Consider the following 17780-nt stretch of genomic DNA (forward strand, 5'->3'; position numbering starts at 1 on the left):
CATGTAATCTTGCAGCTGTTGTCTTGTCAGAAAAGCCACAGATTCTGCTTAAATAACCTGGGCTTGATACACACAGCACACAGGGCTGGCTGTTCAGGTGCAGCATTGGTTCTCTGGGGTTTTAGGGCAGAAAAACTTCTGGGACTTGGAGTGCTATAAAACTCCTCTCCTGGGGCCTAAACAGTGCTTAAATAATAAAGCAATGAGTTCAAGAGCTTCCTGGCACCACACTACCAGATCAATCCTCCCTTCAGCTGGGACTTTGGCTGACCAAAAAGAATTAAAATCAGTGTCAGCTGATGGTTGTTCAATGGCTCAAGTGACACGAGCTGGTGGCTCCCAGCCCTGCAGTAACAATCCGAAGCAGCATCACTGGCACAATGCAAAGAGAGCACAACACCCTGCAGGGCCCCAAACAGGCAGCACAGACCCAGCTGCCCTGGGTGTGATCCCTGCACGTCTCCTCTGGGGCACTGCAGCCATGTCACCTCCCACCCACTGCACGGCTAACTGCAGGCTCTGGGCCCTTGTCACCAGCACTACATTTCCCTGCAGATTCTGGAGGTTTTCCTTGTTTTGCCTCCACAGTCAAAGATTCCAGCAATGCAATTGCTCAAATCACAGCAAAGCATTTTCATGATCCAGGTTTTCCCACTAACCCTTGTGCCCTGGACACTCAACCTCTCATCCCACCCAATGCTGCCTCTGTCACAGAATATTTTGGCTTGGAAGGAGCCTTTAAGAGCCATCTAGTCCAGTTCCCCTGCAGTGAACAGGGTCATCCTCAAACAGATTGTGTTTCTCAGAGCCCCATCCAACCTGACCTTGAATGTTTTCACAGACGGAGCATCCACCATCTCTCTGGGCAACACATCCAAGTATTTCAACATCCTCATTGTAAAAAACTTTTATATCTTATCTCAGTTGACCCTCTCTTTGTAAAAACATTACTTGCCATGCTCAGCACTTCCCTCAGACACATCTCCACGCTCTGGACATCTCCAGGTTAACACAGGAAAACAGCAGCACCCTCCTGTGCAGATGTACAGCCTAGATCACCTCCAGGGCAGGCTCCACCTACAGCCAAGCCCCAGTAGCCAAAGGCAGCACAAGGAACAGTTGGCAACCAATTCCCATTGCTCTCCTGGAGAGTCTCACCCATGAAGGAAGAGATTTCGGGTGCTCACAGCTTGTGGCAGGGTGAAGCCACACATGCTGTGTTGGGTTATGAGTGAGCAGCTGCCACTGCTGCCAGTGCACAGCTCCATGGAAATGCTTTTAGAATGGGTTTGGGATTTCATTCGTGGCACTGTTCTGACTTCTGCGGAAATGCTATTTATCAAGATAACTTTAAATAAAACTTTTGCCCGGCATGAAAAGGGTCAGGATTCAGACATCAAGCACATGAGGTCAGTGTGAAAGCTGCCAGCTCTCGTCTGACCCTGAAACATCTGCCAGGGAGGTGGGGGGCATACCCCAGGTTACAGCTCCAGTGCATTAATTCTTCTTCCTCATGCTGTTGTCCAGACCAAATGACCAGTGAACTCCAGCAAATATCTGTGGCATTATTTTCAGAAAGGAAAAAAAACAACAAAAACCAAAAAACTAACCCAAATCTCCGTGGAACATTAAATACAGCAGCCCAAAATTGCCAAGCACTGTTTAAAACCTCCCTGGGCTTGAAGCAAATAAAGATCATTTAGCCCAGGCTCCCTTGTCCTGCATTTCCCTCTGTTCTTAGAAAGGTGGGGAGAGAAAAATCAACCCCATTCGTTAAGCCAGTTAAGCACGCTCCTGGCAGGAAAAGCCACATTATTTGTAACCCTAATAATCCAACACTCACCTCTGAGCACAGCTCATCTTGGACAGAATAACGTCTGTTTTAAAAGTACCTGCCTCTCTCTAACTTGTCATGGCATTTGTTGACAACCCTATTGAAAGCCGCTCTCGATGCGGCTGTGAAGGATCTTTCAGCACCTCTTTCTCTTTCCTAGACAGTTTTTGAAAGGGAGGGGAGAAAAAGAAAAAAGCCATCAATACAGGGGGAAAAAGGCATCAGCAGCCAACATCGGCTGATGAAGCGCCTCACCTGGGCCCCCAGCACACCGCCTCCAATTAAATCAAAATGGTTTGTTTTTAATGGTCTTTTACACTGACAAGTGGGCTATCATTCCAGGCCTAGAGAGCTGTCAGGGAGCCGAGGCAAATCCTCCGTTGATAATGCCCAATGCTTCCAATTAGGAACCGAGGCCGCTCCTGGCGCACTAACGATTCCCCAGCCTCCCCCAAGACCCCTTCGGCGTTGGCTTCTTCGTCTTCGCTCTTCCTCCGCCGCAAATTACTGACACAAAACGGAGGCGCCCCGGTGCCTCCTCACCACGCCGGGCCCCGGCCCTGTTGGATTTAATGAGGCGATGGAAGTTTTTGCGGATCTTCCGCTAAATTCTTTTCTTGTTTGACAGCTGCTTGAGTGTTGACCTTATAAAAGATTTAGTGTTTCTCATTATTTTCTGTCAAGCTTTACAAGCGGTGGCTTCGCGGAAAATCATTTGCATCTCGATGCACGGGGTGGGTTTTTATTTTTTTTTAATATTTTTTATTTTGTCTGTACGGGGATGCTCGGCACGCTGAGCGTCAGTGTGTGCACCCTACCCCTCTCTGTATTGTTTGTTTTCCTCCCTCCCTTCCCTGAAAAAATCCACTGTTTTGTGTCATTTTGGAGGAAAAAAACAAAGAAAAAAATAAGCGGCAGGATTTGTTAGACTCTTGTAAATGAAGGAGGGTTTGGGAAAGAAAAAAAAAAAGAAAATAATAGAGATTGGTTTCCTGTAAAGTGAGCACAGGAAAGTGTTTTGTCACCCGCTAAAAGGATTCGATCAGACAGATGATGGAGGAACCAGGCCGAGTCCCGGTGCAGCTTTGTTGTTAAAGTGAAAAATGGTGCAAGGCTGGGGAGCTGCCTGGGAGCAGAGCCAGGCAGGTGCTGGGAGAGGGACAGGGACAGCCACGGCTCCATGGATCCTTCCAGGCCACGAGGAGAGCCTGGTGCTTCGGGCCTTTCCATGGGTTCTCTCTCAAGTCACCACAAACCACTAAGTGCAGCTCTAAGCTAAAGCTCCCCCCCATAAGCTGAGCTTATTTTGCACCCAAGGGTGCTCACAGTGCCCAGCAGCTACAGCACCCACAAAACCCTGCTCAGTCTCTGGGGTTTGCTGCCATCAGGGGAGCTCTGACTTCCCTGCACCAGCTTGGCCTTTCTGCATCTCACATGCAATTTATCAGCCCTCAATTAACACCCCTGCCTTAATGTACCCTCCGATTTAACACATTATTATAACTGTGAAACTCTAAAGATAACACCCCCCAAATACATATTGAATTTTTTTTTACGAGTTATTATTTTTCTTGCCCCTCTAATTCTGTGAGGCAAACACTGACATCACAATGTCCCAGCTGCAAGGGTCCTGCAGGTTTTCATTTATCAATAATAAATGAAATGAACAGCAGCAAACATTGCTCCTCAGCAGCAGCTGGAGCCCATGGCAACTCCATCATCCTGCAAGGAAAACCTTTCAGCTTTTTCCTACAAACCATATTCCTGTCCTGCTGCAGCCAGTGCTCCAAACAAAATCCTGGCATTAACAACCCATAACTGCAGCAGAGTAATGGCAAAGATCATCAGCTGTCTCTAGAGGAGGTACCTTTGGGTTCATCATTTAAAATACGAATTAGAAGAATCAGAGATGAGGATTCATCACTGGCATTGACTGCTCAACACCAGTCTCTGTCATAAAAAGACCTTTGACCCAAGGACACCCTTATCTGGGCTCTAATGACTGGGAGGGTTTCTCATTTTTTAAAACAGCACTTGCCCCTGTCCTACACCTGGTGCTCCCCACTCACTCATGCTGAGGGCAGGAGCTGGCATCCCTCACAACTTCCTCAAGGCTCTGCTCACTTTAATTACTGCCAGTTGTGGCTCAGTGGGACATTTCTCACCCAGGAGCTTTGTACCGAGATTGGAGTGAATAAACTGCTCTTTCCTCTCCCATGGCATCACCCCATCCCAGGCAGAAGCATCCCTGTGCCCAGTTCCCAGCCCTGGTGGGTGAGGGAGCATGACAGGAAGGCAGAGGAACATTCAAGAGAAGCAGCTCAGCTGTCCTTACCTGCAAGCACTGGGTTTTTCTAACCATTCCAGCTGCAATGGAAAAACTGCTGCATCTTTAATGGCAGGTTGGAGTTGGAACAACCAAGAATTGTCCCTGCCAGCTCTCTGGGGTTACCCACCTCCTGCAGCAGCCCCTGGTTCTGCCTTCCCCACCTCTCCCTCCCCAGGAGGGGTTATCTCACTGCTGCTATTTGTGAGAAAGCAAAAACCTCCAGAAACAGCTGTCTGAAGTTAGGCACTCAAATGCATATTTAAGTACCTGAACGCCTTCCTCCAGAGAGGGGGAATAGCTAAATACGCTTTGTTTGTCTTGATTAATGAGATCACTAGCAAGCTTTTCAGGGCAAAGACTGCTCTGTATTTTTACATATGCAAAACCTGACATCCAGCCAGCCTGAGCAGGGTGGATGGGGGAAGTGGGAGGCAGATGTATGGCACAGGGAATTGTGCTGGGGCAGGCAGAGCCCGTGGCCCCCCGTGGAAAACACTCCAGCCCCAGTCACTGCATCTCCCGTGCAGGTTTGCCGTGTTTCTACCCCCAGTTACTTCCCTTTTGTTTATTCTCATGGGTATTTTTTCACCCTGTCCTTGCTCAAAGGTGATTCCTGGGGAGTTGCTGCTGCTTCTGTGTTTTTAGGACAGGTGATATAAGAGCTCCTGAGCCCACCAGGGAGCTCTGAGCCCATCCTGACCCCTCAGTGAAGCACCCAAGTCCAGTATTGTAGAAAACAACTCATATTTATTTCAGGGCCCACCATAGAGCATGGCAGCTTTTGAAAATGTCAGACAACAAACACACCATAAAAAAAACTACAGGGTCTTGATGCTAGAGCAGGATAAGAATCTCCTGAAGTCAATCAGAAAGCTACCACTCATTTTTAGCAGGTTAAGTGTTTAACTTCAGCCAGAGACATCTCCCAGTCAGGCAGAAACCCTTGTGCAATCTGCAGTCTCCTCCCTGTCTGTGCTTCAACCTATTTTCTGTGGCTGGCTGCTGGCTGTAACCAATCCTCTCTCTCTGCTCCTTTCCTCGTAGGTTGAGCCTCATCTCAGGACTTTTCCAGACCCTGAATCCCGGAAAAAGGCTCTCAGTGCCTCGCGTTGAGGAGTCCTGTGAGCTGTCCCCTTCCCCAGAGAGCCCCCACAGCAAGGATGGTGCTGGGCACAGCCCTGGGGTTCCACATGCAACAGACTTTCTCTCAGGTTTTACAGAGTTGTGCTAACGCAGATATAGCCAAATAAATCACAAATATAAGAGGAACAATTCTGTCTCAGCCTGTTCACTGCTTTGTGTCAGCTGCACCACACAGCCTGCCCAGCACAAGGCTCGTGATGCTCAGGAACAGGGCAGTGCTCACACCAGCACAGCCCCACAGGGAGGCAGGACAGGCTCCTTCCCTGCTGCTTCTGGACAAATAGATTGGATGCAGCCATATCCTAGCTGATATCAAATCTGTAATGTCTCATCAGGCCTCATTTCTTTGCCAAAAAAAGCTTCTCATCAGTGCCTGATTCAGCAAAGGCATTGCCTGTGTGAAGGAATTCAAACACCTGCTTTGAGTGCTCTGCCAAGCTGGGGCCTCAGCACAGGCAGTGCCTCTGCTTTAAGGTGGCTCCAGCCAGCCCCACGCTCATCTTCCAGCAGCTGCTGCTGCCTGGAGCCCCTCAGGCTGAGCCTCTTCAAGCACTCACTGAACAACTCAAAGTCTACAAACACCAACCCAGCATCGTCACAGCTCCCAAACCCACAGGCTCAGTCAGGAACCAACACATTTGGAATCCATCCGCTCCCAACTGAGCATTTCTCTTCAAGGAACACTGGGTTAAAAGTGCCATTATTTAAACTGTGGATGTCCATTATTACTACAGGAATAATTGATATCTCTTACACAGTCTGCTTCTCACATCTACCATTACAGCTCAGAGTTTACCAGCATTTCAAGCAAAATTATCTCCTAGTTTTCATATTCATGCTCCCATTAGCACTTGGAGAGCTCAGATGTGGTCACCCCAGAGCTCTGTGAGGTGCCATCTGCTGTGCTGGGTAGCCCCAACTGCATCCTGAGCTCAGGTGGATGTGCCAGCATGATTTTGCCCCCCACACCTTGGCACTGGGATTATCCCAGTCCTACAGAAAGCCACCAGCAGCCAAAGGCCATGAAAAACCCATGCTGAGCTCAGGGCTCATTGCCCCTCAGATTTCCAGCTAAACTTTTAACCCCAAACCTCAAAGAGAAGAGCTCTTTATAACATTACACTGCATTGCTCAAGATGAAATAACAAAGTAAACTGCAAGGGCAGCTTTTCTTACCCCTCAGGACAATGAAGGCTCCCCAGAAGCTGCTCCAACATTTCCCACACCCCCTCTTTAGGGCAGCTTGTTCTTCAGCCTGCCCCTTTATAAGGAAGGAGCTGTAACAAACTCCACCCTGCCCAGACCTGAGCTGAGGGAGGAACAAAATCACCTGCTCCACACCGGGAAAACCCTGGTAGGTGGTTGCCTCTTGTTAGTACAGGCCTCTAAATAAAACCCATCTAAAATAATGGAGATAACAGCAGGGCTTGCCAAGCTGGAAGAGGTGGATTACAACCAGAAACTTCTCCCACCTCCCCAGGGAGGGAGGAAGCTGGGCCTTAAATGACTTGTCTTGCTAAAAATGACACTGTTTATGAGAGTGTGAGAAACCCAGGCATGATGTTTGTCCTTCTGCCTGCTGGGAGCCACATCCAGCTCTCAGCCCAGCCACAGCATCTGTGTCCTGCAGCAGCCACGGAGGTGCCCGGGGTGTGCTCAGGGATGGAGGCACCTCCAGAGAACCCTGCTGGGCTGGCACAGAGCGCTGCGAACCAAACCCCTGTGGAGCTGCTGGTTGGGACAGGCGCAGGAAACCAGCAGAGAGACCAGAAACCCCAAAGCCATGCGAGAAATGAAGTGCGTTCAGGAGACACCTCTCAGTGCAGCTCAGAGCCGACAGACCCGCGCCCGAAATGCTGCGCAAGGTGGTGCCCCAAACGTGCCCGGTGTGGCAGCACGGAGGGGCAGCGTGGGACAGCCCTGTCCCTGTCCCACCCGTGGGAGCCGAGCGCCAGCGTGTCCCCCTGCTCCGTGCGGGGTCCCGGCCCCCGCGCCGCCCCCGCTCCTTGTCCTGCAGTGACACCCACCGGTAACGGGCTCCTGCGGCTGCTGCAGCGTCCCCGCCCGCCTGGTGTCCCCTCCTGGTTGTCCCCGCCTGCCTGTCCCCTCCTGGTTGTCCCCTCCTAGCTATTCCCTCCTGGCTGTCCCCTCCTGCCTGTCCCCTCCTGGCTATTCCCTCCTGCCTGTCCCCTCCTGGCTATTCCCTCCTGCCTGTCCCCTCCTGGCTATTCCCTCGTGCCTGTCTCCTCCTGCCTGTCCCCTCTTGCCTGTCCCCTCCTGGTTGTCCTCTCCTGGCTATTCCCTCCTTGCTGTCCTCTCCTGGCTATTCCCTCCTGCCTGTCCCCTCCTGGCTATACCCTCGTGCCTGTCCCCTCGTGCCTGTCCCCTCTTGCCTGTCCCCTCCTGGCTATTCCCTCCTGCCTGTCCCCTCCTGGCTATACCCTCGTGCCTGTCCCCTCGTGCCTGTCCCCTCTTGCCTGTCCCCTCCTGGCTATTCCCTCGTGCCTGTCTCCTCCTGCCTGTCCCCTCTTGCCTGTCCCCTCCTGGTTGTCCTCTCCTGGCTATTCCCTCCTTGCTGTCCTCTCCTGGCTATTCCCTACTGCCTGTCCCCTCCTGGCTGTTCCCTCCTTGCTGTCCTCTCCTGGCTATTCCCTATTGCCTGTCCCCTCCTGATTGTCCCCGCCCACCTGGTGTCCCCTCCTGCCCGTCCCCTCCTGCCCGTCCCCTTCTGCCTGTCCCCTCCTACCTGTCCCAGCCTGGTTGTCCCCTCCTGCATGTCCCCTCCTGCCTGTCCCCTCCTACCTGTCCCAGCCTGGTCTTCCCCTCCGTGCTGTCCCCTCCGTGCTGTCCCCTCCTTGCTGTCCCCTCCGTGCTGTCCCCTCCGTGCTGTCCCCTCCTGCTGTCCCCTCCTTGCTGTCCCCTCCTTGCTGTCCCCTCCTGCTGTCCCCTCCTTGCTGTCCCCTCCTGCTGTCCCCTCCTGCTGTCCCCTCCTGCTGTCCCCGCCTTGCTGCCGCTTTCCCCCACCCCGAGCCCTGCTCTCTCCTGGCGATGCGCTCGGGTACCGGAGCACCCCAGCGGAGCCCCCGCTGTGCCCGCTGGGCCCGGCCCGTTGGGCCCCCAGCCGGCATCCCGGGGGGCTCGGTGCAGCAGAGCCCGCGGGGAGCCCTCCCCCAGCCAGACCCGCAGGACTCGGGGCTGTGCACCGCCAGCAGGCATTTCTGGATGAACCCTTGCTCTGTCACCATCAGAGCTCAGCAGCCCCTGGCCCGGCTGTGAAGGGGTCCTGCAGCCACCTGGGACCACCTGGGACCACCTGGGAACACCTGGGAACACCTGGGAACACCTGGATCAGCCCTGTCCCTTGGCTCCAGGGCCAAACCTGCACGGGTGACAGGAACCAGGAGAGCCCAGCCCTGTCCATCAGCAGCACCCGGCGGGGTGGGATGAATAGCAACTCCCAGAGCTGTCACAGTCCTAAATCCACCCCTGGATTGTGGCTGAGGCTTGTGAGGAGGTGACTGTGAATGCAGTTGGCAACAGGGATCTCCTCTTGGCTGATTATTTGTGAACAGGAACAATCTGGAAATCGGGATTTAAGAGCAGGCACACAGAGAGACGAGTGTGCACTGCTCTGTGGTCTGTGCACAGGATTTCCTGTCTGTGCTGAGAGCCACAGAAAAATCACTGGAACCCCACCTGCCCGGGGTCTGGTGATGTAGGATGGACACCACATATGTGCAGAATGGGGCACATTTCTGCCTTGGGGAGTGAAGCTCTGAAACAACTTAATAAAACAATAACATTAATAATAATAATAGTAATCATAACTTTAGTGTCATTAGAACATGAGTAGCAGTGCATCTGTAGCTGCTGGGAGCCCCAAGTGTGGCCTAGGGGTGACATATCTGTTCCCAGGGCCTGGGCTGGGCTGCTCTGTACCCCACAATCAAATACTCCCCAAAATCTTGTACATCATCAGGAAGTTGGTCTAATCTGAGGACTTCCTTGTGCTTATTCGAAGGCAGGTTCTTTATTCAAGAGCAAGCCTCACCAGCCCAAACCTGTCCCTGCATGACTGATCCAAATCCTGATTCTAATCCCACTCCCAGCCCTACTGCCTTTTCCAGTCCCATTCCTGGTCCCCAGTAAAACCTCAGCGCTGGTTCTGATCCCAGTGCAAATTTCCAACCCAAATGTCCTCTCCTGGTTGAAGAGGGAGGCTGCCAGAGCCCAGGAACCAACGCAAACACTGCGAGGAGCTGCCAAACCCCATCGGGGTCTCGGCACCATTTCTCACCGGGACCATCTCCTGCACATCCATTGCTCGGCTCCAGTCCAAAGGGACGCTTGGCCCAGCCTTGTGGACCGTGGGCACTGCAAAACCGACCTGCTCCCCAGTCTGTGCTGGGAGGGAGACAGGGCAGAGCAGCAGCAGGAACCCTCAGCAGGGGCAGGGAGTGTCCCTCGGCACGGGCAGGCCGGGACCGCGGCTGCTGATGCTGATTTTGTTCCTGGGCTCGTCCTCCTCTAAAGTTCTTTTGTTCCGCTGGCCCGATCGCAGCCGGCCCCGAGCTGCAGGGCCGAGGGCAGGAGGTGCTGGGGGCCCTGCCTGCGCCGCTGCCCGACAGCTGGCAGCCGCGCTTCCCCAGGGGGGCTCTCCCCTCCTTGGTCGCCTCCAAGCTGCCGGCCAAGGGCGGCTTTGGAAGAGGGACAAACTGCAGCTGACTGGCCGGGAAGGTGGCGGACAGAAGAAATCGAGTATTTGAGAAATAACCAGCGACATCGCTTTAAAGTGACGCAGCTTCACGCACCCGGGTGTGGACATTTTCCTATCTCCGCGGCGAAGGCTCTATCCACGGGAAAAGCCCCTAAATAAACACTCGAGGAGACAGCAGCCAGGAAGGTGGGAATCCTGCGTGAGCCTGTCCCTCTCCAGCCTGGGAGACCAACAGCAAACCCCCGACGGGGCGGGAGGGAGGAAAGTTGTTGTCTCCGGCAGAACCGGGCAGGACGGGGCAGCCCTGCCTGAGGCCATCGGTGTTTTATTTAAAATGCGGTTGACGGCAGAAAAAAATCCGCTGTGAGTGCGGTCCCTTCCCAGTTGCACCAGTAGGTACCGCCCTGGGCAGAGCGATGCCCGCTCCTCGGCGCTCCGGCACCTCTCTGCTCGGCCACAACCGATTCACAACGAAATTTGCAGCTCCGAGCCTCATCTCGGGCTCAGAGCGGCCGCCTCGGTGCTGGGGGGGTTTTGGGAGGTTTCGGTGCTTTTTCTTTCTCTTTTTTTTTTTTTTTCTTTCTATTTTTATTTTCCTAAATTTTTTTTGTTTTAATTTTAACGCCCAGCAGAACTTTCCCTGCTCGGGAGGGACCGGCAGATCAGCTAATTGCTGGGGGAAGCGCGCAGAAAGCAGTAACCCCTCGATAACCCACCCAACCCACACCCCCCCCTCCCTCCGCGGCTAATCATCCCATTAAGAGCCCCATCAGCGGGATAACGACAGCAAAAGAGGGCGGAAACCGCCCGGAAAGCGCGAGGATCCGGGCGACAATTAATTCCCGTTAATCAAGCTCCGAGGTGTCGCCTGTTGGGGAGTGACATCCCCCAAAACGCCTGTCGGCCAATGGGCGCGTTCACACGGGCTGGGTGGGGGGTGCCGGGGTCCCCCGGCCCAAGTTCGGATTTTCTCCCCATTTCCCCCGTTCTCCCCCCGGGGAGGGCGCGGCTCTCCCGCTGCTCTCCGAGGTGCTGAAGGCACCGCCGGCTCCGGAGCGGCTCCGGCGCTGGCCGAGGTGCTGCGGGCTCCGGAGTGACTCCGGTTTCCCCCCCCGGCGCTGTCCGAGGGGCTGGCGGGGAAGGGGGGCGCCGCGGCGGCCCGGCGACTGGCCACCCCCTCCGCCCTCCCCTCGCCCTTCCCCATTGATTTCTGGATCATTAAGTGGTTAAGGCGCTGCGAAGCCTTCACTATCGATCGCTGCCTCCCCACCTCCGGCTGCGAGCCCCCGGGCTGCCCCCCAGCCCCGCGCCGCCGCGGCTCCGGGCACGGGTGGGGTGGCCGGGACCCCGGGTGAGGTTGGGGTCCGTCCCCCCTCACCCCACCCCCTTCGCGGCCAAAGTTTGACTCTGCCTCCCTCTCCCCCCCTCTCCTGTCTGTCTGTGAGTGCAGCTGGGCGCGATGCTGAAGACGGAGCAGTCCTGGATATAACGCGCGGCGCCTCGGAGAGCCTTGCAGCAATTGTTGCCCGGATCCCAGACTGAACTTTGTTCTTTTTTTTTTTTTTTTTTCCTTTTTACTTTTTTTTTTTTTTTTTTTTTTTTTTCCTTTCGCCTTTTTTGTTTTTTCCCTCCTGTTATTGTTAATTATCATTATCAACCCGCTTCCGCCGCGCCCTCCCCGCCAATGCCCGTGTGAGCGCCGGCACCTCGCGGGGGCCATGGAGGGCTCCACCGGCTTTGGGATCGACTCCATCCTCTCGCACCGAGCCGGCAGCCCGGCCGTGCCCAAGGGGGACCCGCTGGTGGGGGACGGGCGGTCCCCGCTGGAGCTGAGCCCCCGCTCGGAGGGCAGCAGCGGGTGCCCCTCGCCCCGCTCGCCGGGCCGCGAGTGCCTGGAGCCGGCGGCGCCGCGGCCGGGCCTGGACGCGCATCTCCAGCCGGGGCAGGTCTCGGCTCCCTCGCAGTCCCGGACCGTCACCTCTTCCTTCCTCATCAGAGACATCCTGGCCGACTGCAAGCCCCTGGCCGCCTGCGCGCCTTACTCCAGCACCAATGGACCTCACGGCGGGCAGGAGCCGCCGGGAAGGATCCCCACCAAGCCCGGCGAGGATTTTAGGGAGAAAATGGAAAAAAACACCAGCAGCTCCTCCTCGGACTCGGAGTACAAAGGTAAGAGCGGCTCAGCCGGCTGGGCTGTGCGGGGCGGTCCGGACCCGCAGCCTGCGGCGGCCCGGGAGCCCCCCGGGGCTCCGGGATCTCGCTGCGGAGCCGAGCCCCGCTCAGGGCGGCTCACGGCATCGGTGGCTCCCGAAATGACCGAGGGGTCGGCACCGACTTGGGGAAACTTGGGGGTTCGGGGCTCGGTGGGGCTCGGCCCGCTGGAAGGGGTTGGGGCAATCGGCGCTTCATGGAACGCGCCCGGGGAATGCTCCGGGGCCTCCTTCCGCCGCAAAGATCCGGCTGTGCCGTTCTACCCGCCGGGAAAGGAGGAGCGGAGACGCATTTCTGCCTGGGGAAAAAAAAATAAATTAAAAAAAAAAAAAGAAAGAAAGAAAAACCAAAACAAACAAACCAAAACAGAACCATATTAAAATAATAACGCATTTGCCAGGTATTTCCCCTGCTCCGGTGAGAAACGAGCAAGCCAGTCGGCGGGGTTTGATTCGATATTTGTTATTTGGATTATTATTTTGGAAATCGTTGGAAACCGAGCAGCGCAGACAGGGAGCCCCGGGCCGCATCCACAGCGCCGGCGGGCGTGGGGCAGGACGCGGGGGCTGCTCGCCCCGGGCCGGGGGCTTCGGCCTCCCGGGCCCCCGCAGCCCCTTCCCGGCCTCCCCCTGCGGCAGTCGGGGCAGGGAGAGGCACAGGACCAGCCCGGCGGGATTTGGGGTCAGACCTCACCCCTCGGAACAGTTTATCCCGGGTGTCTTCTCCCATCCCACCCTCATCACCTCTGCGAAAACTTTTCTCCGGGAAAACTGTTCTCCGGCTGTTTGTGAGGGAAAGGAGAGGGTATCCATCCAGCTGGGCGGAGAAAAGGGAGGTGATGGCACCTCGCGGGGCTGCTGAATTTGGGGGGATTGGCAGGAAAAAAGAGGGGGACAGGCTGAGCCCCGTCCCGGCTACAAATGCACCCTGGGCTCGCCCGGAGCCGCTGGGCTGAAATCTGGTTCATGGAGGGAAAAAATATTCACCCAATGAAGCCTCCAAAGGCGGCGGCAGGCTCTGGACATCACGGGGCGATTTTCTCCAAACGAAGGACGGAGGCCGGGCTCGGTGCCGAGGCTGGAACCAGCCGCGATTCCCAAATGGGGTTTGTTCTCTCCTACACCCGGCCCCAATTCCTGCAGCGCTTCTCGCCTGCCCCAAATCTCCGAGACGCGAAAGAAGCGAGGGGAGAGAAGAAAAGCGGGTTCTCTGCATGCCCCTGAGCCCGGCCCGGGGGTTCGGCTTTGGGTGGGGATCATTTCCCGGAGCCCCTCGGCTCCTCTCCCGTCCCTGCGGCGGGACAGCCACGGCCACGCTGCAAATGCCCTTTAAATGGGGAAAAAAAAAAATACTTTAAATTGCGAGGGAAACACCGCTTAAATAGGGCGCAAAAAACCCCCACTGCTTAAATGAAAGGAAAAAAAGATTGTCTAAGCAGAAGAAAAAAAAAAAAACAAAACAAAACAAAACAAAAACGAACTTAAATAGGGAGGAAACCACAGTTTAAATGAGAGTAAAAGCCCCGCATCAGTGGAGGAGAGGGTGAAGATCCCCGCTCCCAGAGCGGTCCTTTTTGAGCCGCTTGGAAATAGCCTTTCCTGGGGCAAAACGCCCCAGATTTACTCCGTAAAGGGGCTGCGAAGCTGGGCCTAACCCCCAGCGGTCAAAGTGCTGGAAAAAAAAAAACTAATTTTTTTTTCATATATATGTATAGTTTTTAATTATTTTTTTTAAGTAGGGGTAGCCAGGGGCCGATCCGGACCGAGCAGGGAAGCCGTCGCCTCCGTTCCTGCGGCTCTTTGGCGAGCAGGAACTTTTTAGGAGCCGAGGATCAGCCCAGGGGCCGAGGGGATGATTTTCCTCCTCGGGGTGCGAGAGGCCAGACCCGTTTTTACTCTGTGCAAAAGTCCTACAAACTTTGGGGCCGTTCCCGGGAGGGAGCGGGGCCGAAACCCCTGCCCGGGAACCGGGAACCGGCCCCGGATCTCCCCGCCCAAGGATCATCCCCGGCTCCTTCTGCCTGCTCGGCCAGAGCCGGGATTTCTGCTTGAAGGGTTTCACTCCCCGGTGGCTCAATTAACCGGATTATTGTCTTCCTACAGAGAGAAATCAGCTCGCGTTCGGCTCCAGCCTCGTCCCTACTCACCCCCGCCACCAACAAATTTAACATAAACCCCTGTTAAAAAAAAAAAATCACAAACCCAAACGCCGCCGATTTGTATCAATCGAACGTATTTGCGCCAAAATCTCCTCCAGGAGGGTGGAGAAGGCGAACACAAGCAGGAATTTCTTTTTCCCCTTTTATTTTTGTTACTGCTCCGTAATTTTTCCCATCACCTTCCAACATTTTGGGGCATAAATTCCCGCATCGCTCCGTCGGCGCCTATGTACCGAGCGCGCTAACGAATCGCCACCAACCTCTCTCGTTCGGCCTTTTTAAAAGATAAATAACAGCGCGGGCAGGGGTTTGCAAAGTGCTTTCCCCAGTATTTCGTTGTGCGCCCTGGAGAAGGGAGGGTTTTTGTGTGCAGCATCCCCGGGAGGACAGAGGCTTCTCCGCGGAGGGGAGAGGCAGGACCAGCACGGCAACATCATTCCCCTCCAAAAAATGTGGGCTCCCAATTTTCGTTTTTGTTTGGTTTGTTTTGGTTAAAAAAAAAAAAAAATAGAGAGATATAGAGAGAGAAAAATAAAAAAGATAAGGAGAAAGGTAGATAGAAAAAGAAGGAAATAAAAAATATCCAAGCACTGAGAAAGCTTTTGAATTTGGGGGAACACGCCCGGAGGAAGGTCCTGCCCTGAGAGGAATGAGGGGTGAGGGGGATCAGGGGGGTGGCAGGGCCGGGCCGGGGGTTCTCTCGGCACAGTCCATCGCTCCTGCTCCGGTCCCGGGCCCTCGGAACCGGGAAAAGCCGGGGGAGCCCCTGACATCCCTCTGGCAGCCGGGGTTAAAATTTACGGGGGTGCAGAGCAAATGTGCCGTGAGCCCCACTCGGAGCCCAGCCCTGCGCTGGGTCACCCTCTCTTCTGAGGGTAATCCCTCTCTTCCTCCCTCTCGGCTCAGTGAAAGAAGAAGGGGACCGAGAGATCTCCAGTTCCCGGGACAGTCCCCCGGTGCGGCTGAAAAAGCCGCGCAAAGCCCGCACCGCCTTCACCGACCATCAGCTGGCCCAGCTGGAGCGCAGCTTCGAGAGGCAAAAATACCTGAGCGTGCAGGACAGGATGGAACTGGCCGCCTCCCTCAACCTCACCGACACGCAGGTGAAAACGTGGTACCAGAACAGAAGGTAAAAATGCACCGTTGCCTCCCGCCCTGCTCCCCTCCCCGGCCGCGCACCCCCAAACCGGGCAGGGCTTGTTGCACCCCACAGCCGCCCCGACCCTCCCGGCCCCGGGACAGCGGCGATGTCGGTCCCGTCCCCGCCTCTCCCGGGGCCTTTTACCCCAAAATCAAGGGGAGAAAAGCGATGCCGAGGCAGGGCGGGTGTGGGGTGGGAGGGGGCAATCCGTGCCCCCAGCCCCGGTAAGGCGGGGAGGCAGGATCGGGCTCCCAGCTAAACACAACAGCATAACACATCGGCCCATTAATAATAGATACCAATTACTGCTTTGGGCATCAATAATTAACACCCTTTACAGTAATTACACAATTATTATTATGATGAATAATTTACTGGTGGAAATAGGTTTAGCGCTTCAGCGACAAATCTGGAAAAGGGCTGGCGACGTGGTGGCTTCGCTGGGTTTGTCCGGACGCCGCCAGCGCCGACCATTGCCACCGCCACCAAACGAGGGACCCCGGCTGCAGCCCCCGCCCTGTCCTCTCGCTCCTGCCAGGGTTTTACCCTCCCTCCCCATCGTTTCCAGTCCCACTTCTCCATCTGCAAAGATCTCCCCACGTCGGGGGTTCGGGGAAGTTTAGGGGCGGCGGGGAACGCTGTGATCACCCCTCCACTCCCCAAATCTCTCCTGCGAGCACACGCCGGAGCCGAAACTGCTCCCGGCCCCTTCCCCAGCCAGCCCGGCCCGCGGCGGTGAGATCCTGGGGCCGGGGCTCCTCCACGAGATCCGGCACACACACACACACACACGTGTGTGTGTGTGTGTGTGTGTGTGTGTGTGTGTGTGTGTGTGTGCGCGTGTGTGTGTGTGTGTGTATATATATACATTTTTATATATTTTTATATATAGATTCCTATACAGATATATACGCATATAAAAATATACACTTACATACACATATACATATATATATATATGTGTGTGTGTGTGTATTTAGACACACACACATATAGATATATAAATATAGATATATCAATATAGATATAGATTATATAGATATAGATGATATAGATATAGATATAGATATAGATATAGATATAGTTATAGATGATATAGATTATATAGATATAGATGATTAGATATAGATATAGATATAGATATAGATATAGATATAGATAGATATAGATATAGATATCGATGCCGCAAACGAATTCCCCGGGGCCCTGCCCCACGCCTGTCCCCCCGCGGGACTCCCGCAGCCTCCCGAGCGGCCGGGCCCGGCGCGGGCAGCCCCGGCCCGGGGAGAGGGTCCCGGAGCCCCGGGCGGCGGAGCGGGGCCGCCTCGGGCCGGGGCATCGCGGTGGTCGCAGCATCCGCGCTCAGCTCGCGGTGTCATCCTCGGGTCGTGTGACAATCTGGGATTTACACCCCCCAGGAAGGGACTGAATTTCTGTCGCGATTTTTATCGCCGGGATTCCCATCCCGCCGTTGGGTCCCAGCCGGGCTGTGGCTCCGGTGCCTCCGGGAAAGCTCCGTGGGCGCTGACGCCGGGAACGCCAGGGAGATACGCTCCCTCCCTCCATTAATGGGGTGTGCATCCCATCCTGTTAAATCCCTTCACATCCCGTCCCATCCCATCCCTGCCGTACAGGAGAGGCCGGCCCTGGGAGCCTGGTGCGAGCGTGGATGCTCAGTGAGGGCAGAGCCCGGGGAAAGGGGGTGTGAAAGGGTAAAAAGAGCCCGGGAGCCGCTTTGGGAGCATCCCTCCCCTCCTTGACCCCTTTTCTCGGCTTGCCCCCCTAGGACCAAGTGGAAAAGGCAGACGGCGGTGGGCCTGGAGCTGCTGGCTGAGGCCGGCAACTATTCAGCCCTCCAGAGGATGTTCCCCTCGCCCTACTTCTACCCGCAGAGTTTGGTCTCCAACCTGGACCCCGGCGCCGCCCTCTACCTGTACCGCGGACCCAGCGCGCCGCCCCCCGCCCTACAGAGACCCTTGGTGCCCCGCATCCTCATCCACGGACTGCAGGGCGGCAGCGAGCCCCCGCCGCCCCTGCCCCCGCTGCCCGGCGTCCTGCCCCGGGCTGCGCAGCCCCGGTGAGCCCCGGCAGCCCGGGCAGCCCCACCGGGCCGGGGGGCTGCAGGGGGCCACCCCACACCTCTGGGGCCGCGAGCAAGAGACAGACTCCCGCTCATCCCCAAATATATATATATATATATATATATATAATTATAAATGAGACCACCCTCTCCTTTTTTAAAAATAA

The 17780-nt window shown here is 55.4% G+C and overlaps 2 protein-coding genes across 2 annotated transcripts in view; both read left to right on the forward strand.

Moving 5' to 3' along the window:
• CFAP77 (cilia and flagella associated protein 77) overlaps window positions 1–5432 on the forward strand; it is a 57125-nt gene extending 51693 nt beyond the window's left edge. Inside the window, exon 6 of the mRNA XM_077787897.1 lies at window positions 5208–5432. Within this exon, the coding sequence (XP_077644023.1) occupies window positions 5208–5276 (69 nt within the window). The 3' untranslated portion in view covers window positions 5277–5432. The remainder of the gene's footprint in view (window positions 1–5207) is intronic.
• A 5895-nt stretch (window positions 5433–11327) lies between these two features.
• On the forward strand, window positions 11328–17780 carry BARHL1 (BarH like homeobox 1). Its single transcript, XM_021543538.2, has 3 exons — window positions 11328–12192; window positions 15299–15521; window positions 17320–17780. The coding sequence occupies exons 1-3, from the start codon at window positions 11742–11744 to the stop codon at window positions 17612–17614; spliced, it is 969 nt and encodes a 322-aa protein (XP_021399213.1). The 5' UTR covers window positions 11328–11741; the 3' UTR covers window positions 17615–17780.

The sequence above is a fragment of the Lonchura striata genome, chromosome 22 (assembly GCF_046129695.1).
Source record: "Lonchura striata isolate bLonStr1 chromosome 22, bLonStr1.mat, whole genome shotgun sequence".
In the NCBI taxonomy this organism is placed as follows: Eukaryota; Metazoa; Chordata; class Aves; order Passeriformes; family Estrildidae; genus Lonchura; species Lonchura striata.

Bases quoted from the DNA above. Each gene is read 5' to 3' on its own strand.
- BARHL1 (XM_021543538.2), top strand. From the start codon at position 11,742: ATGGAGGGCTCCACCGGCTTTGGGATCGACTCCATCCTCTCGCACCGA. The intron at 12,193-15,298 runs GTAAGAGCGGCT...CTCTCGGCTCAG, and splicing joins CTCGGACTCGGAGTACAAAG to TGAAAGAAGAAGGGGACCGA. The intron at 15,522-17,319 runs GTAAAAATGCAC...TTGCCCCCCTAG, and splicing joins ACGTGGTACCAGAACAGAAG to GACCAAGTGGAAAAGGCAGA.